At 47.9% G+C, this 26555-nt stretch overlaps 1 protein-coding gene across 5 annotated transcripts; it reads left to right on the forward strand.

Annotated features, from left to right (window-relative positions):
• The first annotated feature begins 61 nt into the window (after positions 1-61).
• TYSND1 (trypsin like peroxisomal matrix peptidase 1) lies at positions 62-26555 on the forward strand. 5 transcript variants are annotated; one of them, XM_090056797.1, is made up of 5 exons: positions 62-1164; positions 3923-4053; positions 5886-6071; positions 7655-7898; positions 19268-19403. In XM_090056797.1, exons 1-4 carry the CDS (start codon positions 122-124, stop codon positions 7870-7872), a joined length of 1578 nt encoding a protein of 525 aa, XP_089912923.1. In that variant the 5' UTR covers positions 62-121; the 3' UTR covers positions 7873-7898; positions 19268-19403. The 5 variants fall into 5 exon arrangements, with proteins under 5 accessions (XP_089912923.1, XP_089912924.1, XP_089912925.1 ...); XM_090056798.1 differs by lacking the exon at positions 19268-19403 and adding an exon at positions 13926-15029; XM_090056799.1 differs by lacking the exon at positions 19268-19403 and adding an exon at positions 9262-11581.

Consider the following 26555-nt stretch of genomic DNA (forward strand, 5'->3'; position numbering starts at 1 on the left):
GCAGCCGAGCGGCCAATAGAGCGACGCTCCTCCTCCCATGTGACGTGAGGTGGGGCGACGCGACGCGAAGCGAGCTCCCCCTGGCGGGCGGGCTGCGGAGCGGGAGCGGAGGAGAGCCGCTATGTGGGCGCCGGCGGTGCGGGGCGCGGCGGGGCCGGGCTGCGCGGTTAGCGCGAGCGACGCGGCGGGCGGGGACGCGCGGAGCTGCAGCGGCGTCGTGCTGAGCCGCTGCCCAGGCCTCGTGCTGTGCCACGGCGCTGTCTTCGCGCCTCTGCTGGCGGCGGGCGCGGGGCGGCGCGCGCGGAACTGGGCCTGGCCCCGGGGCGGCGCCGTGCTGCCGCGCAGCCTCCCCCCCGGCGCCCGCCTGCGCGTGTTGCGCCCGGGGCCGGGGCCGGCGCTGGAGGCGCGGCTGCTGCTGCTCGCGTGCTGCGCCGCCTTCCGCGACGCGCTGGCCGCAGCCCTGGGTCCGGCCGAGCCCTGGCGCTTCCCGGCTGGCGACGAGGAGGAGCCGGAGGCCGAGGGCGAGGCCGCGCTGCGCCGCCTTCCCTGGTTCGCGGTGCTGGCTGTGCCGGGCCTGGCCGAGGGGCCGGGGCCGAGGCCGGGCCTGGCGCGACTGGGAGCGGCTGCGGGGCTGAGGCTAGGCCAGGCGCTGTGGGCCTGCGGGTCCCCATTTGGCACCCTCTGCCCCGACATCTTCCTCAACACGCTGAGCCGCGGTGTGGTGAGCAACCTGGCTGGGCCTGGCAATGCCCTGGTCCTCACCGATGCCCGCTGCCTGCCCGGCACTGAGGGTGCGGGCATCTTCGCCGCCTGCCCCGATGGGCCGCGCCTGGTGGGCGTTGTGGCGGCGCCTCTGTGCTGCAAGGCCGGCCAGTGGGTGGGGCTGACGCTGGTGTGTTCCCTTGCCCACATCCTGGACAGCCTAGGGAGCGCCTTGGCGGGTCTGGGTGACTCACAGCTGGCCTGGTGGCCACAGTTGGTTGTGGAGCCCCTGGGGGAGGTGCTGGAGTCGGGATGGCAGCTCCGGCCCCCCACGGTGTTGGTGGAGTGTGGCGCCGTCTGGGGCTCAGGCGTCGCAGTGAAGCCGAGGCTGGTGCTGACCTGCCGACACGTGGTGAGCCAGGACTCGGGCGTCTGCGTAAGGATTCAGCCCGGCCCGGAAATGTAAGCCTCCACACCAGTCCCTTTAAGATTTCTCGTATAACTTGCATCATCCTCTTACAGTGACTGCACCAAAACCTCTGGGGACAACCAGGCAGATATAGGCACTTTAGTTGGCTCCACATCACAGTCTCACCATTGTTTTTTGCATCTTTCTCGTGCCTTTTTTGCTGCAGTCAGATATGAGACAGGAGTCAGGCAGTTGCCAGTTTTTGGCAGTGAGGTTCTTTTCTGGTCACATATAAATAATAATGTATTTATTCTAATAAATTAGAAGGAATGAGGTACAGTGACTGTATTACATGTATATGCATAGCAGAGAAGAGCTTGGTTTCCATAACTGCAAAACTCAGCCAGGGCTGCTATTCCCTGTTGCATTAATTGTAGCAAACTGGTTATCTGCTTGCAGCATGAACTGCTTAAATGCCTGATGCCCAGCACTGATTACTTTGTACTCTGGCTAGCTGTGATATATCTGTAACTGTAACCATAGACTTTGTAACTGATTGTTGTCTCTATATTTCTGCACCACAAAGTGCAGAGGGGAAGCTACTGTCAGCCACTGCCATTTGGCAGAAACAAGTCAGCTTGGGGCTGCTAAAAAAATAGGCCTGACAGTGCTGCGTACATTGCTTATGCTGCTGGAGGTGCTCTGCTGTTGACTAGCTTCCTTCCTTTTCAAACCCTCTAATAAGGAGTTTTGAGGATGCAAATATTGCAGCACAGACTGGACTTTACTTTTGGTTTGAGGGAGTGCTGACTCCCAGTAAGTTCGTAACCTTTGTTAGTTTTGAGGCCGTGAGAGTACACTGTTGTGCATTTCTAGTCACTTTTTCACTCTGGGGCTCATGAAGGTAATTCAACTGTGTAGCAAGCAGTCACAAACAGGTAAAGTACCTCTGAAAAAGACACTAACTAATCTATGCAAATTGCAGAGATACACACAAGGCAACATTTGCACTTCAAGCCCTATAGACTTACTAAATGAGCAAGACTTCAGCCTTGGGAATTAAAGGATTTCAGTATTCTGTAAACAACTTCATGTGCCCAGATGTTCTCTCATTGCACTTTGGATTAAAAGGAAACTTACAAGTTTGACAGAATGTAAGTTTGGAAGGGTTCTAAATAGATGAGTTTGACTAGCTTCTAGGCCGCAAACCAAGTATTACAAAAGAAAGTGCACATCTCTCCATCTCAAGTGGCACCCAGCAGCCAAACTGGGAGTAACATAAGACTGTTTTGGGATCCACCTTCCAGTGTTGCTGGAAGCTTGGAGATGAGTTTGAATCAACAATGGCGAAGAATGAGGGTGAGATCTTCAAAGCTGCAAGGTGCTTCTGCAGTCTTACTCCTCTGGTGGACAAGGAGTATTTAGAACAGGTGTCAAACTTATCTGGCCCCACTGGCTGGATGACGGTCATGGGCCAGTCTGTGGGCTGGATGAACTGCGCCAGAGCTAGCATGCAGGGCAGGCCTGCTAGGGCACCACATGCAGCATGCACCCCCTGCTGGTCTTGCGCACCACATGCAGAGTGAGGCCTGGAGCAAGGCCAACACATGATACACAAGGCATGTGAGGCTGGACCAGCAGTGTATGTGGGACACGGTGCAGGGCACAAGCTGCATGCAGGGCCAATACTTTTAAAGGTGAACAAATAGGTATGCACTGGCTCTACTGTGACCCAGTTCAGACTGGCCCTGGAGCCAACACACAGTGCACCCCAGACCAACTCCCTGTGCTGCATCAGCAGCACCAGGTCCAGCTCCCCTACTAGAGCAGCTCTGTGCTCTGTATCCTGCATATACGTGGTCAGTCAGAGACCCACGGGCTGAATCATGAGGCTCCACAGACTAAGTATGGCATCCTTCATTTAGAGCATCTGTGCAAAAGGGGCTTCTCTGCTTAACTGAAGAATTGGCCACTAGTGAGGACACCATAGTGAACTGCTGCTCCTGCTATTGTGTGTCAATAATAATGACCAATCCTAGGATTTTTAACAGCTTTGAAGGGGTTTAGATCTCTAGCCCATCTGGAGGAGTGCCCTTTCTCCAACCAGGCTGCTCTTATGACCATACCCATGTCTGACCCCTTTCTGGCACTGGTGTTAATTGTAGAAGGCAGTCTATCTGTGTGACTGTTTTCAACTGGTTTGGCCTGATGTCAGGAAATGATGCTGCCCTTCTCCCTGAGTTCTGAGATTTTCTTGCTGTGCTGTGATGCAGCCTTAGCTCTGGGTAGCACCAGCACTGTCAGGTTGACAGCTGTCTTCTCATTGACACCATGAAACAGGCTCTGCCCCATCAAACAGGTACTGGGGCCTGTCTGAGTGTGTCCAAAGGAGCAGACATGCTATGGAAATATAGGGCACTGGAGGTCATCCTCAGATATGAGAGTAGTGGGCAGGAGACAGCAGTGCCCTCCAGGTTGTGAAACTGAGACACCTGAAGAAGCAGGTGGTTTGCTGAGCAAGGGGAATGGTTGCAAGTCATGTAGAGTGTGTGCAGCATCCTTGGCACCACCTTTGCTTTACCTACCCCATAATGACCCATGGGAGCTATGTGGAATAGTGTGCAGCCACAGGGTGCTGGAGAGATATGTTCTGCCTCCTGGGATGTAACCTGAGCTATCTTCATCTGTTCCATTGCAAGCGCTAAACCCTGAGCCTGATGTACAGCATGTCTCTTGGTACGACTTCTTTCATTTTCTAAAACAAGCATTTTCAGACTTAACGCTGGGGAACTTGTCTGTGTTTGTTTCTAGGAGCTCTGTCATTAATGGGAGAGTGGTGTTTGCTACACAAGATGATTCTCCCTTTGACATAGCAGTGGTGGAACTACAGGAAAGTTTACTCTCTTTTGCAGAGCCAGTTTTAGCTTCCAAGTTTTGTGAAGGTAAGAGGTACCTTCTTTTCTCTCCTCCCACACTCTGTCTCCTTGCAGCCTGACCAGTTATACCTGGGACATTTGACTTCTAATGTGAACTCTCTGGGTCTGTGTTATAAACTGAAGGCAGAATGAAAGCTCAGAGTCATCTGGTCATATCAGTTTGGCAATGCTTCCCTGCAGAACAGCATCTCCAAGAGTGGGACTAAGATTGTGGTACTAAAGCAGGGGTAGGCAATTATTTCAGCTGGAGGGTTGCTTTAATGCATTTTGGTCATCTGTTGAGGGCCACAAGGGTATCCCCATGACTTGATATGTGCCTTGCCCCCTGGTTACCATCTTGGGACCAGAAGTCCCACCCCAAACCCCTGAACTTTGCCACCAGAAGTCCCTCTCCTTGTTCCTGGAAGTAGTCCTTTTGACAGGGGGCTTTGCCATCTTGGAACCAGAAAAAAAATCATATACTAAATCAAACATCTGTAACATTTTAGTTTAGAAAATATTTTTGTCCTGATTTGTGTGTTTGCATAGTGAATATAGAGGCGATTGCAGAATAGCTCACAATAAAATCTTACTCTTGTACAGTGTGTGTGGGGGATGTAAGAGGTTTATGGGGAGGTGTGGATATGTGTGTGAGGTTGTGGGGTGTATGTGGGTATGGGGAGGTGTGTGTGTGGGAGGTCCCCCTCCTGGACAGACAGACCCTGTGGCTGGCAGCAGCAGGCCTTGCTGTAGTACCAGGAGCCCTAGCTGGTGGCATGGAGACAACCTGATCAAGCACAACTCCCCACTGGAGTGCCAGGAACTGTGTGCTATTGGGTGGGCCAGCTCCATGCCTCCATATGAGGTTCCCGGAACTCCAGCAGGGAGCTGCATATGGAGGCACAGAGCCAGCCTGGCTTGGCCCTGCAGTGTGTGGCTCCCAACTTCAGCTCTGGGTGTTGCATGTGGTGGCACAGAGTTGACCTGGCCCAATTGCACATGGGTTCTGTGGCTCCCAACTCTCTAGCCAGGAGCCAGAGGTGAAGGCACAGAGCCAGCCTGACCTGATGGTGCACTGCTCCCTGCAGCTCCCAGGCAGAGCCCCAGGAACCGCATGTGCAGCATGAAGTGGGGTATTGCCTGCAGCTTTCTTCTCCCCCTACCCCCTCAGGTGTAATATAGCTGATCTTTATTAAAGATCTTGTAATATATTATAGCAAATGTTTGAACCCAAATTTAGTTTTCATATGCTGGGTTATGTACTGAAAACTCATATGAAGGCCTGCAAACAGCAATGTGTGGTAAACAGCAGTGTATCTAGTTGTAGAGAGGTTATTTCTTCATAGGTTGTTATAGGTTTCAAGCAGGTACACCACCCTCTGTGTTGTCTACAATACAGCAAACCATGGTACATCACTGGAAGCAGTCTAATGTAGGGTGTGAACAGAAAGTTGGCAACCCACACGGATGATGCTGAGTTGGAAAGAGCTGTGAAAACAAGCATGAGTAGACCACTAATAAAGTAAGATCCAGGAATGTTTTAAATGTGGATGGAGAACAAGTGAGAAGGGGAGAGTTCAACTGATAGACTTTCTTGAAGTGACTGGTGGGGGAGGCTGGGAGAGGCCCAGGGCCTGTGCTTTTGAAATCTTAAGCAGTGTCGTAAGTGTTGCCAGTATTTCATCAGAGAACTAACATTCTGCTTCCACTTCTTTGTCACATTCTGCATCCTTTTTTCCTACCCTTTTCCATTACAGGTGACATCTGCCTCTGGACTCGCTCATCTGCTCCTGTTGTTTGTTTGCTGTGTGAATTCTCTTTACTTTCCCTCCCCCCGACTTGTTTTCTCATTTGTGCAGGAGAAGAAGTAAATGTTGTTGGCTTTGGCGTCTTTGGCCAGGCTTGTGGCCCTTCAGTGACATCGGGAATCTTGTCAGCTGTAATCACTGTGGCTAACAAGCCTGTGATGCTTCAGACAACCTGTGCGGTTCATGGTGGCTCAAGTGGGGGTCCCCTTTTTTCTACCCACAGTGGAGAACTTCTTGGTAAACAAATGTACTTTGCTTGCTTTATCTCCTTGTCTTTCTCATTCTCAGGGAAGTTGCCAGTCATGTACTAAATCATTGCTGGATGTCCACACAGTGCACAGGCCCATGCCCTTGAAGTTGTTAAATGGCCACCATTCCGTGGAAAGCAAGACAGTTGCCCAACACTATATAGTACTATTATGTTTTCCATCCCAGTTAAAGAATATCAACCCATATGATGTTCCTTTCAGGTTTAGATTATGGCTATTCCCTTATTACAGATGGAAAAACTCAGGCATGGTATAAGTGATACACAGCCATACATCCAATACAGAACAATACAAAACTCCTAACTCTCAGACCTGTGCTCTGACCAGTAGGTTACTTGTCATTCCCTTTTCATTTTGACCACCTGGAACCTTGGCAAAGGTCCAACTTAGTTCCTCTCTTTTTCACTCTACTGAGGCTCTGGTAACTGGGGAAGTTCCATTTTTGGTGTCCTATGTGTGAGCTAAAAGACGCAAAACACTGGATAGGTTGGAGGGGAGGGGGAAGAGTCCCGGACTTACGAATGCTATTGGTGTTGGAGGCTGCCATTGTGGAGCACTGATGGAGTCATGTAGAACTACCTGGCTCCTCACTGCATTATTCATAATCCTGTCTACTCCTTTCATCGTCATCCAGATACAAAGGCCGTAATCTAGAAAAGGACATGCTTGACTAAAGTGAGCTTCTCCATTGAAATAAGTGAGACTGTTCATGTGTTTAAATCCTTAGTAGGAGCAGGATCTAAGTTGCTGACCTGTCTTTTCCCAAAATAAATCAATTGATTTTGTAGATATCTCTTATGCATCAAACATAAACCCTTATAGAGTTCCACAGGAAAGGGCTTGCACTCTGCCCATAATGGGACAACTAACATGCAGGCATGTGTCAGACAGTGAGCAGAGATAGAGCTGAGGGATTCTTCCCTATATTCTTGCATGGCCACTAGGCTCCATAGCAGACTTTTTCTGCTTTGTGTCCCTAGTTTCTTTTTTAACATGAAAGTTTCCTAACTAGAAAGCATGTGTCAGGATTTCTGTCATGTATAGCTATTAGAGCCCTGTTAGCAATTTCCTTCTGGAGGCTTGAAAGTATGTAACTACTTTACTTTCCTTATCAGTTAGGTCATCTTCAGCATGGTAATCTTCCTTTATTGGGATGCTGCAGTAGAAGTTATGAGCCCGCTCCTGTCCATAGTCAGCTGCATTGAGACTAAGTTATTTAATTCTTGTCTTGGTTCCATCATCTGAAAAAAATAATTTAATCTTTTCCACCTTTTTCAAAGTTCTTTGGGTATTTCAGTTTGCAGCAACACTGTTATATTTTTATGTGCATCTGGAGTTTGATGTCTTAATTTGGCCTTTTGTTTCTGTTGGTCTCGTAGACCTGGAAAACAGAGTTACTGTGCTTCATATGAAGTTGCAGAGGACACAGATCCTACAGCCAAAACCCTTTTGGAGGGAGGGATTGTGGGGGAAGTTCATTCTTAATTTCTTAAACAGCCACCAAGTTTGTAAACTCAATGTTTGTCTCCTGCTGCTCCCCTCCACATGCAGGGATTGTTGCCAGCAACACAAAGGACAACAGCATCGGAACTATATATCCCCACCTGAATTTCAGCATCCCCATCACTATCCTGCAGCCAATGGTATCTGAGTACAGCCAAACTGGAGACTTGAGTGGCTTCCAGGAGCTAAACAGGGCCTGTGAAAGCATCAAAGTAGTGTGGCGGCTCCAAAGGAAACCCACAGGCATGCTGCATAGCAAGCTCTGAGGTTGGACATCCTAGACAGAAAAAAGGTAGAGCTCCTGTGAGCAGGGTAGCTGAGGGTATGGGAATTTATGTTTTTGTTTCTAATTAATCATAAATTTTCCCAAATATACTAAAAGTCATGGTGTCTTTGGGGCTGACCAGCTGGCTTGAAAGTAGTGATGAGAACCCATTGAATGTGGACCAAAGCAAAAGATAATTGCCAGCTGCTACAATGAGCAGAAGCACTGAAATCATAAAGATCTGTTGGAGTGATTCCACAGAGTCCCATGGGCTGCAAACTGTTGCATTAACAGCAATTTCCCTGGACATCACCATGCTTTTGATTCCTGGGAATGTTGTCCTCAGGAGCACAGTCTCCTTCAGCTTGCAGATGCTGACTGACTGTTCATTATCTGGAGTGCTTTTGAGACAAGATAAGCTAATATGCATAGGTAGCCAATCACTGAAAGAACTCTGTACTCCTACTTAGAATAGCAGGAGGAGGGTGATGAACTGTTCAGGGTGCTGATAGCACAAGGAACATAACTAAGCAATGGGCCAAAAACAATGAAAAGGCATTCAGGGGAAATGTCCTAGGGTGGACAGCCATAAGAGAATTGTCTGAGACCAGTAAAATCCCACCTGGCCCTAACAGATTGTAACAACCCTACCCAGATCGGAGGATAGTCTAATGGGACATTTCCTTCAGAAAAGGTGACCAAGACATACTCTGAGAGACTGCATGTACTGAAGAGATCCCTCATGTCTGAAGTTTTGGCTGAGCCTGTGCCACTTATCATTTCAGTGGACTGCAAGTTTGTTATTAGAGGTCTATCCAGGTATCCCAGCTTGAGCTTTGATTGCAGACTGGAGAGCTTGAGGAGATCTGTGAAGCTGAGTTATTGCCCTGTACAAAAGGTGTAAACGTGAACACACATTACTGCTGTCTTCCTCGCCTCCCTTGTTCCTTAGTCTCTAGCAAAAGATTTGCACAGTCAGACAAGAATTTTCAATTGCAGTTCCTGTCATGATTTCCTAATACTAGAATTGGATATTGTGGTGGTATTGGAGTGATGATGTACCTGTGATGGTCTGGGAAATATGTGAGAGGTTAGTATACTTTTTTGTGAAGAGGAGCAATGTCTTACTGGATTGGGAGAGGTTTTAGAAAAGCTGTTGAGCCCAGTAGAAGAGCACTTCATGGCCAATAGCTTGTCTAAAATCTCTCCCAACCATGCAGTTGGTCCAATAAAAGATATCACCATTCAGAGACATCCTTGCCTCTCAAGTTTTAACGGCATACCCACTTCAAGAAGAACTACAGCTACACAGTTTGTGCTGCTGGGCCTATACCTGGGGAGCTGAATGCAATGGGAAGTATTTGTAGCAGTAAAGATGGATCTTTCCTAGGGGAGAATGCAGAAGAACAGATTTCACAAGGAGCAGGTGGGACTCGCAGCATGCTGGCAAAAGGAACTGTTTTAAACATGCTGTCGGATCAAGCTGGTTGTGCTGTGTAATGCAGAAGAAAGAAACCCTGATCCACATCAAGTTTGTGCTGTATAATATGCAAAAAAAGGTTTACATAAGTGCCCCAGCTCCAAATGCAGGAAAAATACCCTCGGAGTTTCATTTTGCTGTTCAAGAGGGCCTTGGCCAGGGATCAAATGCCTCTTATGACCACTGGGTGCTGCTCTTGCTCTGGTGTTTTGGGCAGGATGGCTATGAGCAGTTTCTCCTGTTGCTGTTGCTGGCCATGCATCTTTTGTTTGTTTGTTTGGGTTTTCTTGGTCCCCCAGTGCTCATAAAATATCCTGCCTTGGATTGAAACAGCTGCTTGATCTCTGTTTGATGGCAAGTCTCTTGCTTAAACATAAAAGACCCTAAGCTTGTCCATTAGCCATTTGGCAGCTTCTAACCATCAAATGGCTCTAGAGAGGAGCAGGGCAAAGCACCAAAGCATACCATTCAGAGGCACTGGAGTGGACCTATTATGGACCTTGAAATTGGAGATAGGTCAGGGAGGCTTAATTTGATTCTGGATATAGAGTTCAGAGATTCTTAGATCCAGGATTTGTGCCTTTAATTAAAACTGTGCATATACCTGTGAGAGAGTGAGTTAATGTGCCTGCTGTGGTGACTGCCTGAAGAATCACCAACTTTAGCATCTGCTGTGTTTGAATTACTGAGAGTTTAGAGCAGAAAAACTGGCTCTGTCAGAAGGTCCTGCTGCTTTCACAGGAGAGCACCTCTTGCCATCTGAATCATTTAACTCATCTCCTAGGCAGGTGGGGGGGAGTTATGCAGCCAAGAAGTTGCTTGGAAGGAGATAGCTTCTCAACTTGGGCTGATGTGAAGCTAGATCCTGCCAGGTTCCTGCTGACTCTGCATGCCATGTGCAGAGCACAATGAATCCCACCAGCCCTTATGTCTGTGCAGCTCTACTAACTGGCTGTGCAGGTGTAAGGGAGCAGACCTTGGCTTAAGGCACCACTGAATACACAGCTTCTTGCTGTAGGATTCATCCTGTGCTCATCTAGGTTGTGAATCATAGATCACCTGTCTGAAGGAAACAGAACTTCCTAAGAGCATGCTCTTCATGCCAGTGTGCTCCACTTTACTCTTGATTTGGCTGCTTGTAAAGCTGTTGACAAATACCTGTGAAAAATGCGGGATTCATCACTTTGTGGGTGACGGGACCTAGCTGGTTTTATGCGGGTAGGTCCAATGGCTTGGTTCTCCATTCATCTCCCAGCTTCTTGCAGTCACCTTGAGACATGTCTATAGTGAGGTTGATAGCCATAGAAGAAATGACCTGCCAGGGTAGATATTTTTTTAGTAGGGTGGGGGAATGGCCAGCTCATAAATTATTTGGTTTTCCTATCGCTTAGACAATAAAATCTCTGTGACTTCAGCCCATTCTTCCTCTGTCATACAAAAGAGAAATGAGTTTATTTAAACAAAGGTTGTGAAAGAAATATGAATTCTTCCTTACTGGCACGCAGGAGATAAGAAACTGCTAATGTCCCTACTGAGTTCATAGCAGCAGCCTAAGAAATCTCTCATGCTGCCATCTGACAACTCCCCTTAAAGCCCACCCGGGTGTGGTCTCAGCAGAACAGTCAGGTACAGATGCCTTTGATCAGATGCGGTCTCTGTAATGGAGAGTCAGTTTCAACGGAACTGTTTTACACATTAAATTAATGCAAGTGTTTGTGAATGAGATCTCTGCCTCAAAGGAAAAGTGTCTGCACCACACAAATGGTCTTTGCAGTCCTTTACAGCCTGCATCAGCAGGGAGAGGTGGGTATTCTCCAGACAATGGGCTGCAGAGAGCTTTGCCTGCCTGAAAATGAAATCCCAGTGTTTAAAATGAGTCCTTTTCAATTTAATAAGCCTCAACTCTCACCCATTCAGCATACTGTTTATAAAATGGTCTCTGGGCTGGGACAGCTGGGCCCTAATTGTTGCAATGTAGGTATGTAACTGCCTCTGATGTGCACATCTAACAGTCTCTTGAGCAGACTGGGTGGCTGTGCAAGCAAATGCATCTAGCCATTTGTGTCAGCTGTGCCACTGCAAACATAGGCATGTATGACAGGCTGTTGCATGAGTGTATCATGTGAATGAGAACTGGGCTGCTGGTGCTATTCTGCAGTAGAACTCTGTTTTTTCCTCACTGCTGTTGTAGTCCCATCTGATTCTGTAAACTAAAACCATTTAAAGTCAATCAGCATCTGTCTTTTGTTTCAGGAACAAACGTCCTCCTCCTTTTTCTGGCCCTTGATTCCTTCCCTTTCCAAAGTTTCTAAAAAATGCAACAGAGGCTTTAGGTGGGTTTTCTCCTCAATGCTGCATGACTAAGATGCAGTTAGGTATGGAAGGCAGACAAGGTTATTTGGGTAAATCTGATATCTTTTATTAGACCAACTCAGATAGTTGGACAAATTCTTAGCAAGCGGTCAGGTTTAAATGCACTTCGTCAGGGTGAGGAAGCATCTGCAGTTGGTGTGTGCTCTTCCTGGGTACAGAACTGTTTCTAATTGCAACGTAGCTGTAATGTCTTGTAGATCAATAGTATGTCTTCACAGAGAGGCTGTGCAGAGGTACATGACTAAGCTTACAATACAGCATTGCATTGTCTCGTAGATCTACCCCAATTCCCTGTGTTTCTTTGAAAGAAAGGTCTGGCTGTAGAGAGGAATTCTTGCATGGCCTTCCCTCTTCCCTCCCCAAGGAGGGTGATTTGCTTTTGCATGCTCATCTGTACAGGTGCATAATCAACAGTGCCATTTGGCTCCTCTTAATTAAGAAGGGATTTTTAAGTGCAAGCTGGAGTGATTTTCTTTTTAAAGAGGGAGCTCTTTTGAGAGGTGGAGGCTTTAACATCTGGCATTATCCCTATCACCATGAGCTATGAATTCAGCTGTCGCTGTCAGGTTACTTTGCAGATTGCCTTTGGTCTGTTACAGGACTAGAGAGTATCAATATCTATCCTGTTTCTGTAGACTCGATTTTCTGTTGAGCTTCTGCACCCCTATGCTTCCCAGCTTCTGTGCTTTTCCTCGCAGGTGCAGGTGGGAAAGCTCCTTATCTTATTCCAGTTTCCTCCTCTTTGGTTTCCACAGTGTTCCCTCTCCATAATGTGAAGGGGGTACGAGTTAGCCTGTTGCTTCTATCCAGTAGCAGTTTACGTGCAAGTGACTTGTCTGAAGCCCAGAAAAGCGCAGCGTAATAGCCCTCCCCAGCAGGAGTCTTGACGCAGGGATTATGTGCCTGGGTCAGGGTAAAGCGTGGCTGAGGGATATCCTACTCCCCTGTAGTACACTAGCCCTTGGATGCCTCTAATCTGTAACTGGGCGCTGAATTGTGTGCAGGTTCATACATACACACACACGCGCACATACATACACACACAGTTGCTACTTCTTGTCCTTGTGCTGGGCTCAGTGTTGGTAAGGAGTAAAATGGGCATTTAACCCTCCTCTCTGCAATGCACTTGCTCAGAACATTGCAGGGCCCTATGCATAATTTTGAATGGCGTGACCAAAGCAGTGCAGCTTCTAAACCTGTCCCTCCAAAACAAAGGGGCATGCCAGCCTGTGAGCATCTGAAACATCGTGTCCTGGCGGGGAGCAGGTTACAGACGCAGGTGCAGATATAAGCCACTTTTTCTCAAAGGGAGCTCAGCTCCCTTATGAATTAATCTCCACAGAATCCCTCAGAACGGAAGAGAGGCCAAGGCCCATGAGAGAGGATGAGCAGATGGTAACCTATGACAGAAGCTGTGCAATGACTTTTGCCAGCATGCTGGCAGCTGGACTCTGCACTCGTGAGAGAACTGTGACTGAAAATCCTCTAGCGGAGATGCATATGTTGCTCTCTTCTACACATTCCTTGCTTATATCTGCATGTCTAATATCATTCATGGTCTGCATGTCTAACATCAAGGTTCCATAGGTTCCCAAGTGCTCCTCCTAGCAAAGTTACATCAGTGTTTGGCCTTTTCTTTTGAATAGGTTGCCTCCTTTGACCCAAGCCTCATTCCCCACTTTCATGTAGGCTGAAGGGCTAGCCCTAAAGAGATAATTGCAGCCAGCCTTACCCTGCTGAGCTCCTGTTATTTGGAGAGGTAGGAGTAGAAACAAGCAACATTCTTTGGAGACTGCTTTCAAATTCAAACAAGGACCACATTTTCCACTGGCCTTTTTCAACCCTGACTTGTCACTATGGTAGCTGATGCCCCAGTGGATCTGCCCTTGCGAAGCTGGCTGTATCATCAGTGCTGCCATTTTAGCACTGACAGCAAGGCTTATGGATAGTACCAGGCATTCTTGTTTACAGTGCTTTCCAGATGGCTGTTGTAAGCTGTTTCTAACGAACTGATAACCAAGTGACACAAGCAGCAGCATATGCTGAGCAAGCCAAAGCTGTGCTCTCCCAAAGTACGTTGCTTATGCCAGACTCCTGCCTCACGTACCACTGCTTCAGCAGCACTGGTCAGCCAGTGCATAAGGTTTTGTGAGTGTCACTGTTTCACAAAGTTTTCCCTCAACCATGGTTTTGTTTTACAGTTGCTGAAACTGAGGGATGGAGATTAAGTGACTGATCACTTTGAAAGAAAAGCCATCACAGACCAGGCTTAGAACCCAACTCTCCACTGGACTATACTGCATGGGGTTGGTCTTAAGGACACAGCTGGAGTCCCAAGGGAGTCTGAAGGGGCTCAGATGAGCAGGGACAGATACTGAGACAGAACAAGAACTGGAATGGAAGGCAATATTGGGGACAAAAAAATCAGTAGGGTCCCTCAGAAAATATTGCCTTCTATACACAGTTAGCCTGTCAGATTGTTTGAGTACTGCACTTGGCCTAGTCCCAAGGTGAGCACCCCCACAGCAAAACCTTGTCTTTACAACTGAGCAGCGCTTTCTCCACTCACCTATGCATGTCTGTAGTTGTAATCTATGAGTCTTTGTGCTAAAATGCTCCAAAGATGATTTCCCAGTCACTTTTATCAGATATGTAAGAGCGGTCTGCACTTAAGGAATACATTTTGGGGTGGGGGAATAGAGAACTGTCAGTATTAGGGTTGTTTCACTTGCATCCTCAGTACACAGTAGGTAATGTCCAGTAGCAACTGAAGTAGAGTCCATGCTCTAACCTATATTTGGGTCAGCTGGCGCAGGCTTGAAACACTTCCAAACCTTGGCCAGAGCCTTTTCTGGGCTGATAGGGGGTAAATGCTAAAACCTGAGTAAGAGAACCAAGTAACTGGATTGGAAATGTACCCTTACATTATAAGTAACAAAAGAGATACAAACAGCTCATTAGCTCCTCTGAGTGTGGATGCCTCTGTCAGGGCCAGAGGAAGCTGCATTGTAATTTTGCAGGCATGGCTCCACACCCTGATGGAGAAACTCTTAGCTAAATATTTATATTTCAAAGCACCACAGGTTGGTGAGAGCATAATTACAGAAGGAACTGTTTTCATTGTCAGGTACCATTTCCTTTAGAAATTAATTATTTTGTATGTTTTTGTTGCCTGGGTCCCTGTTCTCAAAGAAAATGAGCAGCTTTTCTCTATGTAAAAAACAGTGCCTCATGCAAAATTTGTGGATCACTTTGTTCACTGACAAGGACATCACTTGCTTTTCATCTCTTTTCTTATTTTGTAATTGCTAGGGCTATTTGCATGAAAACAGCCTCTGTGTTTCCTGAATCCATCTGCTCCTGCTTCTGGAATCAGAATCCACTCTCTGTAGCATTACCAGCGTATTCCTCTACAGCAGTGGTTTTCAGCCTCGTTAGACTTGAGGTACCCCTCAGAAAATGCCAGCTCTTTGCTTTTACTCATTTTTTGACTACAGAAAAAATAATCAAGTCTTCTGTTGCAGAGAACTCAGATCTCAGTAGGACAGAATTCTTTTGACGCTATGGATTTCTATTTGAAATCCCTGGCCGCATCCAAATGCGTGAGCACATGCCTGTTGCAGCATCTCAAAGCAGTGAGAGACATCGCAGGAGGCACGCTAGGAATGGAAAAATGTTCCCTGCGCTGCATATTTGCACCACAGACTCTACATTTGATACCAGGAAATCCCAGTATCAAAAAAACATGCTGGAAAAAAGCAGCACAAGGCATGCTCCTGGAGTGTGCCCTGAAATAACCAAAGGCTGGATCCTCCAAAGAGATACTCTAGCACATGGCCAGAGCATCTCTGACTGCCACATGTCCCTGCTGCTCCAGCATGCTGGAGGTAATATAAGCAGGGCAAGGCTGGCACCAGTGGCTCAGACCCAGGCTCTGTCCCCAGTAAGTAAAGACATGGGGGTGGGGAGGACTTTGTCGCCCCCCACTAGCAGGAGGCCCTCGGGGCGCTTGTGGCCCACTGTAGGCAGAGCCCGCAGCAGTGCACAGCAGTGCCTGAGACCCAGGGGCTACACATGGTGCACAGAGCTGGTGCACGCCTTTAAGCAGGACCAGGCTGGCTCCTGCTACCACCTGGGGCTCCCAGTACTGCATGCAGGAGCCACGCACCATTGGGCTGGGTTGGCTCCATGGCAGTGCCAGGAGCCATGGATGGCAGCAGGAGCCAGCCTGGCTCTGTATGTCGTGTAGCCCCCAGGTCTTCAACAGTGCCTCATGCTGCTGGGGGCTCTGCCTGCAATAAGCCATGAGGGCCTGCTGCTGGCTGCTGCTGCATGCTGCGGCAGGGGGTGGGCAAACATGTGGCAGGCCCTCCACAATCCCTCCATGAACTGTCAGACACCTCACAGCCCCTCCCCCGCAAACCCACATACAACCCACACACCCATGAACCCTCCCACAATCCACCCATAAAATCCAAACCCCCCACACCCACAAACCCCACATACACCACCCCACACCTCTTCTGCACCCAAACCCCACATCCCCCCAGCAAATCTCACACCCTGCCTGCCCAGCTGCCAGACAGGATGAGATCAGCTGGTGAGAGCCACTGCTGCAGGGGAAATTGCCTCCCTGTAGCCCTGCTCAGAGCCACAAAGCAACGGGTGGGAAAGCTGCAGCTGGACTCATATCCCGGTGCTGGGATGGAACTGCTGCCAAGTGGAAGCTAGTGTGGGGCAGGCAGGGGCTGCAGGTCAGGAGTGGGGGGACTGGCGGTGCTGTGGGTTGGGACTGAGGAGCAAGGGCAGGGCACTGGCATATCAGTTGCTAAGCACCACAGAGTAGCTGTGGATCCAGCTGCAGCTGTCCCTACATCCTGGTGAATGAAGGGAGAAGGGGTAGCTCTGATTTTTCTGTGATTAGTCAAATGCAAATGCCAAAGTGTATAGATATTTAAAATTTATTTTATAATGATGATAGAGGCACTGGTAGGCTTCCAAATTGCTTTAAAATTGTAAATATATCAAAACATTGCCCAACTGATCTCTCTCTCTGCATAGTGGTATTTCATTCTAATCATGGAAGGATGTGGATTTTTGGTATTATAATCAGATAATTTGGGGGTTTTTATCAGAGAATTTGCTATTTTTAAACAGAGAACATCAGGATCCCTGCTGCTGAGCCAAGTGGTGGGACCTGGGCAGAGGAGCCTGCACAGGGCTGGCACTGGGGACTCAGATGGAGGATGGACAAGTTGGCTGACCTCCTGGCCATTTGGAGGCCAGGAGGATATGCTTCTTCAGTTCAAAGCCGGTCACCAAAATGCACATAGCTGCCCAGATGGCAGAGCGGGGCACTAGGATACACAACAGCAGTGCTGTATGAAGGCCAGCTGTTCAGCCAGGTCACACTGGCAGCTGGCCCAGAGGTGCAGGAGGCTCTGCTGCAGTGCTACAGGGGTACAGGAGGCCCTGCTGCAGTGCCCATGCCACAACCCAGGTGACTGGGTGGTCCGTGTCTGGGTCTGGCAGGCATGCAGCCATGGGGTCGCAGGTCCAAGGGGTTGGATGCTGTCGCAGTTGGCAGCAGGTCACAACCAGGCAGCAGCCCCCACTGCCAGACTGTTGCAGTGGGTAAAGGGTACAGGGGCCACTCTAGGTTAGGGCTGTTCAGCTGACACAAGGGGCTAGTGTCCCCAGATACCAGTTGCCCACTAGCTTCCACCTGGCTGAAGATTCAGGAGGACCTGGGCAGGGTCAGTTTGCTGCAAATAGCACTATTTGCCTCACACCAAAGTGCATGTTCAGGCACGTGTTGCAGCACAAATCTCTGGCACAAATTTGTGCCACTGCTATTTGAGCTGTTGCAAGCACATGTACCTGCATGTATGGACGTGTTCCCTGTGTTTATTATGTGAATCATGCATGTGTTTTCACACCTAGCAATGCTAGCATTGTGTGGCACCTTATGATATGACACCCTTAAAAGGATCTGATGGCACCCCAGGATGCTGCAACACCCTGCAGGAGAATCACTGTTCTACAATCAATGGCGAAGCTATGGGCAGGGTTCAGAAGCAGATTGCATAGCAGGAGTGAATTACGTTATTAATAAGCATATGTCACACAAGCATACATGTTTGTACACACAAACCTGTGTTCACCCATGTACCTCCTGTTCCCCAACACATGCCACTTTGAACAGTGGATATGCCCTTCTATAATAACATTCTCCTTGGTCCCTATGCAAAAGGCCAGTGTTTGATTCTCAGATCGTTGAGCATGGAAGGATTCCTCCCAGGTGCAATGTTACCTGTCGTCTTTGCTCTGAAAGCAAGGGCAATGCATAGGGGGGTGCACATGCACCCCCTACAAAAAGTGTTGGCAGAGCCAGTGGGCGATCACCGCTTGCCACCCTGGTGGTATCTGCGGGTGGTCTCTAGTTGCTGCTGCTGCCACTGCTGGCAGCGTCTGTGGGTGGTCGCTGACCCCTAGTCAGCTCTCACCACCACCACCACCCCCCGCTGCCAGCAGTGCCAGCAGCACCTGTGGGAGCGCCTGTTTACTGCTGCCATGTTCCCACTGCTGCCGCGCTCCCACTGCTTCCGTGCCTCACCCCCACCTGCTAGGGGCACACATTGTTCATGCCTGAAAGTATCCAAAAACAGTGTTCATGGGACTAGTGCTATGAACAAAGGAAGCAGCGCACAAGAGGGAGTCACAGGTAGTAGCTTTTAGAGAGCTACTTGGACAAGACAAAGGGGGAGAAGATTGAAAGAAAAAGCACAAAGCTATAGAGAGGGATTCAGCAGAGGCGGCAAGGGAAAGGCCCAACAGCAAGCCACAGGGAACAAAGGCTGGAGAGTAGGCATCTGGGAGCTATGTAATGCTTTAACTGCTGATGCAAGGCCCTGCTCTCACCATTGTCTTGCATTATTTATAGCTTTTTACACCTGTGCAAAGTAGGCATCAAATGCTAAGAATCTGTTTGGTTTTTTTTAAATAGTGGTAGAGCTTGAGAGAGAGCATGTACCCATCCCAGGGTGTCCTGGGGCTTAGGGTTGTTGTGCAGAATGCAGAAGGAGAGATCTGAACCCAGGCTTCCACTTTCTGGGTGAACACTCAAATCATTGGGCATTATATGAACATGAGTAGCACCATCACCTCTCTCAAAAACAAACTCCATTGACTTTTGTTGGGAGCCTGTTCGTCAGTGTCCTGTCCTGTCAGTCTACCAGGTGGATCCCCACAGGGGGCTTGGGTAAAGGACCATTTAGGTTCTTGATTTTAGTATGCATGGGTAGGAGGTAGTCACTGACCTGCTCAGCCCTGGTAACACTGGGGTGACCATGTGCAAAGGCAGAGCTTGAAGGCCCTAGGAATTTAAAGTCAAACACAGCAATGCCTTGGCAGCTGAGGTGCCCATAGGGTCAGGCTACAGCTGAATGAAGGAGTTTCAGGTTTGCAACTTTGAACTGAAATTCTGCCTAAGTCCCACTACTGGGCCCCTTTTTGAAGATGGTCCTATATGCTTCACTTTCAGGGGTGCTGGTGACCTGCAGCTCCCATTGTCCTCAGGTGGAAATACAGGCAACTAACATCTCCAAGACACTCCCAAGTCCAAATTGGATGCTGGGAGACCCAAGAGAGTGGAATGAGGTGATGGCACTGGGAGACCACAGCAAAGAACTGGATTCTCAGGAAGGACTGGAAGAGGAGCCTTTCAGTCTTTCAGGAAAACTAGAGTAAGAGGGCTTATTCTTTCACTCCTGCTAGAGCAACACAGTGTGCCCTAGCATCTCACTTACCATCTTTCCTTTTGATTTATAAAGGAATCAAGTTGTAATATTCAAACCTGCAATTTGAGGCCCAGGTCGAAAGGGCTTCTTACAATAAGCTGGGAGCCACCAGTGCCTATTGTGGTGTGTGGATGGGATGTTATTAAAATGGGAGGGGCTTTTTGTTTTACAATAACTTGTCTTGTAGGAAAATCAAAGCCAGACCTTCCCTGTGGGGTAGGGAGTGGGCACAAGCACAGGCTGGTTTGTGACAGCACCAGGATTCTGGATACTTCAAGGTATAAGACAACTTAGTGGTGCTCACAGACCTTGTGCACTCTAAGGCACATAGAGAAGTGAGCAGGAAATGAGTAGCATCTAGACCAGTGGCTCTCAATCAATTTGCCACAGTGGGCCACACTTGCAGAACTCAATGTATTACTTACTTCCTGTGTATGCATTTAAGAAATATTTTAACAGGATGTCACATGGGCCACAGCAGTGTGCTGGTTGGGCTACATCTAGCCTGCGGGCCATGGGTTGAGAACCACTGATCTAGACATTCCGAGGTGCCCCAGGCAAGTTTTAAGAAAAAATATATTGGAGCCTCAGCTATTCCCTCAGCCCTTTCTATAGACTAAATGGTATCAGTGGATAATGTTCAGCTCGTTTATACCGCTGCATTTCTAGCACTTTACAAACAAACCTTTGATGTTATCATCTCCCTTTGTGGAGCTAGGCAATGGTAAGGCACTGGTTAGTAAAATGACTTTCCAGGGATCACATAGCCACCTTGGTTATGAGGATGCCACCACTTCATGAGGTTGAGAGTGCAAAAATATCTAAGGCAGAAATCCAGCACAGACTGAGGATATGAGTGAGACCTACAGGCATAAGGAGAGGACTTGAAGCATCCCTTATTGCTGTGACAGCCCTGGGGTAGAGTCAGAGGGACTGACAGAAATGGAAACCTCAGTTTAGTCTTTGACCACTTCATTAATGAGAATGAGTTACCACGGAAACAAGTAGCAAATCTACTGCTATGAACTAGCTGCAGCGAGTGCATGAAATCATGCCAGGCCACTAAGCAAACTGCCCGCTGTCATGCTGCAGGGGCCTGTGTGCAGCTCTACCTACCCTGCATTTCCACAAAGCTGTCTTCTGCCATTCCAGCCTGTCAAAGCCCGTTTCCTTCCCCGTTGTCTCCCCAAGGAGCTGACACTGACTTGCACTCCTGTTGCTGTAAAACCCGTGTCCATCCTTCTCGCACCTCCCATGATTTATTTAGTTGATGGGATTTGCTGCGCTGCCAGCTCCACTTTGTGTTTGCCTTTCTCATACTCCCAAGTCATATTTCAGGTGTCAGCCCCTCACACAGCAGCAGGCAGGAGCTGGAATTAGATTCAGAGTAGAGAGAGGCTGTCAATCACTTAAGCTTGTTGGGGCTATTGTTTAATCTTGAGTGAATTCTCTGCTTATTATTGTGGATATTATTTTTAGTTGGTTCCAGGTCCTAACCACCCTGACCATAAAGTAATGCCTCCTGATGTCTAACCTGAACCTGCTGTCTATCAGCTTGTGGCAATTATTCCGTTACCCCATGTGGTGCCCAGGGGAACAGGGCATCTCCTATTCTCTGCTGATCCCCCCCTGGTGAATTTGTAGACAGCCACCAGATCCCCCTCAGCCTTCTGTTGTGGAGGCTGAATAGGTTCAGGCCTTCTAGTCTCTCATATGGCCTGCCCTGCTGTCCCCTGATCATGCAAGTGGCCCTCCTCTGGACCCTCTCAATGCTAGCCACGTCTCTCTTGAAGTGCGGCACCCAAAACTGGACACAGTACTTCAACTGTGGCCTGACCAATGCTGTATAGAGGGGGAGTATGACCTCCCTGGACCTGCTTGTGATACATCTGTGGATGCACAACAAGGTGTGGTTGGCCTTCCCGACAGCTTCCTCGCATTGGTGGGTCATGTTCAACCTGAAGTCAACAATGATTCCCAAGATCCCTTTCCGCCTCTGTGTTGACAAGAAGGCTGTTCCCCAACCTATAGGTGTGTTGCTGGTTCCTTCTCCCTCAGTGCAGCACCCTGCTCTTGTCTGTGTTGAATTCCATCCTATTCTCATCCGCACACCTCTGCAACCTGTCCAGATCTAGCTGGATTCTGTTCCTCCCTTCTGGCGTGCTGCCTCGCCCCACATCTTGGTGTCATCAGCAAACTTGGACAACATGCTTTCCACACCCTCATCCAAGTTGTTGATAAAGATGTTGAAACGTACAAGCCCAAAGACTGAGCCCTGGGGAACCCCACTGCCCACATCCCTCCAGGTCGAAAACGACCCATCCACCACCACTCTCTGTGTGCAGCCATCTAGCCAATTAGCCACCCATCTGACTGTGTAGGCATGGACACCAGAGTTGCCTAATTTCTTAATGAGAATGGGGTGAGAGACAGTGTCGAAGGCAATCTTGAAGTCCAGGAAGACAATATCCACCCCCACGCCTTTATCCAAGGACTTTGTGACCTGATTGTAAAAGGAAATAAGGTTAGTCTGACAGGATCCTCCGTTAATGAACTCATGTTGGTTCCCCCTGAGCATAATCTCCCCTGCTGGTCCCTTGCAGATGTGCTCCTTGATAATTTTCTCAAAGATCTTCCCCAGGACCAAGGTAAGACTGACAGACCTATAGTTACCTGGGTCCTCCTTTCTCCCTTTCTTGTTTGTGTAACTGTAACCCTTGGCCTCCATGACTTCCTGTGGCCATAAATAGGCTAAAAATTTCCCCTTTTATCACCTGAATTTCCAGGGCTGAACAGACAATTCACTAAGTGCTTCATCCTCCATCATACCAAATGGAAGCTTTGCCACTGGTCCAACTGGGATCAGGTTCAGGCTCTATGTTACTGCATTTTACTGCCCACTGTCAAGAGCTGTGATGGAAAATGTATCAGCCTGATCCCAAATCCCCATCCATCTGCTCCTGACAACCTTGGTGCCAGGGATGTCTGGTCCAGATGATGATATCAGCTATGTCCTCTTGTATCTTCAGTATCCAAAGGAATCCACCTGGAAAGGGTACAGCTGCCCAGCTAGTAACAGGGAAGTGGGAGACAGGTCCTGAGATTCAGTTGTAACTGAGAAGAGCTATTTGTGGCTTCCCTGGCTTTCTCCTTGCTGGTCTGGTACTAGGCTGTCTTGCAGTGCTGGAGGGGTTGGTCTCATATCAGTTGGATGGAAACCTCACAGTGACAGCCTGTCATTGCTCCAGGGACACAGAAGCTGTTACTAGCTGCCTTCCCTCTCTCCCTGCTGGTTTTCCATTTTCTGGTGAGCATATTGACTAGTCTGCATGCAGTGGGAAGCTGGTAGGACATGGCTGCATGCTCACAAACAGACCAAATGCACAAATTACCGCAAGCTTTTTCTGATTAGTCTCATGTGGCCTCCTATAGTGCTGCCAGTACAACACCAGGAGAGGCTGCTTTGGCTAATTACACAGTGATTTTTTTTTTCCAGCAACATTCTCCCAAGCATTGCAGAACCACAGTATATTTTTGTTTCTGAAAATTGTGTTTGCATTGGCATAAGATGGGAGGGCAGGCTCTTCCTTCCTGACTTAACAATGCTTTTGGGGGCGTGAGATTTTTTGTAAAAAAGGAAGTAGAGAGAGATATAATTTGCAGTCATTGTTTCATGCTGACTGGCGGGCACTGCTCCATTTATTGCTGCACCTCTCTGTCCTGTTAACCCAGGTGTATTTGTTCACATGCACGCTAAAGAAAATTCAACACATAAGATTTGATGTGAGTCAGTGTCCAAACTAGTTTACAGACAATTCTTGTTTACCAGGAGCAAGGCTGAGATGAAAACAAACTCTCCTTGAAAACTCTGAGTTCTTAAAGAAGAGTTTATTAGTTTGCTAAAAAGTAATGTTAAAAGCATATATGAAAGACTAAAATTTAGACTACAAACCTACCATTTCAGTAACAATGTCTGATGATGACAGTTTATATAGTAGGCCTGTGCGAAGTGGCTAGTATTTGCTTTGGATTCAGGGGACAGTGATTCAATTCAGTGATTCAAATAACTGTCCCAAATCGATTTGGCTGAATCTCTGAATCAGCCAGGCCCATCCCCCCAGCCATGCAATGGCTGCCTTGCCCAGACCCAGCTCCCGGCACTTGTTAAAAACAAAAAGCCCTGACTCAGCAGGTGCTGCTGGGCGGGAAGGCAATCCCCACTGCCCCATGCTGCATGGGGGGCTCTGCATGAGCTGCCTACCCACCCCCACTGTCCCAGCCCTGCCTCCAGGGCTGCCTTGGCCGCTGCGGCTCCAGCCCTTTGGGAAAAAAAAATGAAACCCCCCTGCTGATGGGGGGTGATCTCCACTGCCCTCCACTGCCCCACACCATGTGGGGGGCTCTGGATGAGCCCCCCAAAGCCCCAAGGCCGCTGCAGGAGTGGTGACTCCTGGGGGTTTTCTCCATTTTTTTTTTCTTAAAGGGCTGGAGCCATGGTGGGCTGGGCACCCATAGTGGGGCTGGGGGATTGGGGGACTCATGCAGAGATCACCCCCCTTACCAGCAGCACCCAGTGAGCACCAGGGCTTTTCTTCAAAGGGCCAGGAGCTGGGGTGGGCGGAGCAACTGTGGGGTGGGGGCTGGGGGAGCGGGGGAGGGCAGAGGGGCTGGCTGAGCAGGCAGGGGATGGGGGCCAGCAGGGGTCCCTCCATGGTCCCCTCCCCCAGCTCCCCTCCCCCACCCCTAGTACTTACCAGCTCAGAGTTGGCTGGGGACTGCCCGATTCAGACCTTTTAATTGATCCCCTGATTCAATTTGGATTCGGAGATTCGGGCACTGAATCGGGCCAAATCTCCTCCAAATTGAATCACCACCTAAAGCTTTGCACAGCCCTTTTATATAGTATAAAAATTATATACATGAGAATTATACTATAAATGTGTTTTGTGTGTGTGTGTGTGTGTTGTTCTTTTCCCATCTATATATGGGAAAAGGACAATAGACATCAATCCCTCTAAATTAGAAGTTTATGAAATGTGTAACATTGATAAGGGAAGCTAAAGATATTGAGAGGGGGAATCCTTGTCTGGTGTGGCCAAAGACAATAAGAAATATTATTCTGAATGATGATAGTAACATTTTTAATAAGATGAAGAAAAGACAAAAGTGTTTTGAAATATTTTCTATAGTTAGACGTAGGATGATGTGTTGAAATTACATGAAGATGGTGAGCAGGGATTCTCCTGCTCCTAAGTAGATGTTAGACAATATCTAGTTATGGTAGTCATTTTTATACCAGTAAGCCTGAGTAACTTGTATCCCAAAATGTAAAACAAGCTGACTGAGGAGGCCTCTGGCTCACTAATGCTCATTTTAAATAAAACTTGGAATATGGGACAAGTTACAGGAGACTGAAGTGCTAACATTGCCCAGTATTCAAAACAGCAGTGTGATGGCCTGAGTAATTCTACTTGCCCATCAATCCTGGGTAAAACAATAAAAACTCTGAGACAGGATTTAGTTAAGAAGGAATTAAAGCACTTGAAAAAGATTAATACTCATCAGCATTGTTTTTTTATGGGAAATAGGCTGCCAAACAAACCTGATTTCTCTCTCTGAAGGGAGCACAAATTTGGCTAATAAAGGAATTTAATGTCCATAGACTTTTGTGAAACATTTGTACCACATGACATGGTGAGTGAAAAAACACAGCAATATCCCCTTTCAGTGGATGGATTAAGAGCTGGCTAGCTGCCCAGTGTCAGAAAGGAACAGTCAAGGGGGACTCATTATCACTGAACTGGGATGTTCCCAGTGGTATTCCAAAGGGCTGTGTAGTTGGCCTCAGTACGACCCAATGTTTTAAGTAGTGATGCAAAAATAAGATCACTGGTTGGTAACATTTGTAGACTCCACAAAGACTATCAGGATGGTAACATTGTAATAGACACAGGGAAGCCCAGGCATAGGCAGCAAAGCAGAGAGCTTGGTAGAATGAACCCACCATTTTAGAAATCTTTTTCATATTGGAAAAGAGTTTTGGCTGTTCTGTTCTGCAGTAGCAAACAATAATGCAATAGTAGAGAACAGTAGGTTCTGCTGTGCTCATTCCTATGATATCTGAGTGCCTTCCAGTAATGCATTAAGTGCCATCTCTCTTGTGGTTTGTTCTCTCACCCTTTTCCCAAAGAGGGAATAATGTGTATAGTGGGTTTTGAGTTAGATATGGGATTTTGGGGGAGTCTGATTACATGTGTGCTTAGGTTAGAATAAGCAGGTAAGTGTGTCTGTTATGAAAGAGAAGCAGGTAAGCTTGGTGTGATGGCTCTTATTTTGGAGGTTCATTCTGTAGTCTTGGCTCAGCCCCTGAAGGAGCTGTTTCTTGAACAAACAAGAGTCATCCTTGTAGAAAGCTCCATTGAGGAGCAGACCCTGGTCTTCATGATGATCTTTCAGCCACACTAGGCTCTGACGGTAGCAAAACCCCCAGTTCTTTTCTTTTATTTTTCTTATTCGATTCCCTCCCCTTCCCCAACCATTTCTGACTTTTTCTCTCCCTCTGTATTCCCTACAGATAAGTATAAGTGAGCTCAAACTTAGGATAAGCTTTAAACATTCTTATTTTGGTAGCAAGTTTTTGGTTTTGGATATCCACTGTTTTATATTGTATAATCATTAGGTTTATATTGATGTTTACTATTGTATATGTATTATCATCATTTTTGTATTGATTTTTTTTTTTTATTGTTTCATATGGATATTGTATAGTTTAGGCCTGTGTTTGTAAGTGAACGAAAGTCATGTCAAGTTTCCATTTTGTATGTCAAGCCTCCATCTTCTGTTCTCTGCCTGGGCATCCCATGTTGCAACAGTATGATGATTCATTGTACCCCTCCCATGTAAGCTGTTTCCCCGATGAATGAGAATGATTGGGCATGATTGAAATACAATGGTAGCAGGCCTCTACTGAATGGGCTGTAATGACTGGGCCGAACCAGGAATAGAGACAAGACCAGCATTTGAAAAACAAAA

The sequence above is a fragment of the Crocodylus siamensis genome, chromosome 7, assembly GCF_052110815.1.
Source record: "Crocodylus siamensis isolate JL-2025a chromosome 7, ASM5211081v1, whole genome shotgun sequence".
Taxonomy (NCBI): Eukaryota; Metazoa; Chordata; order Crocodylia; family Crocodylidae; genus Crocodylus; species Crocodylus siamensis.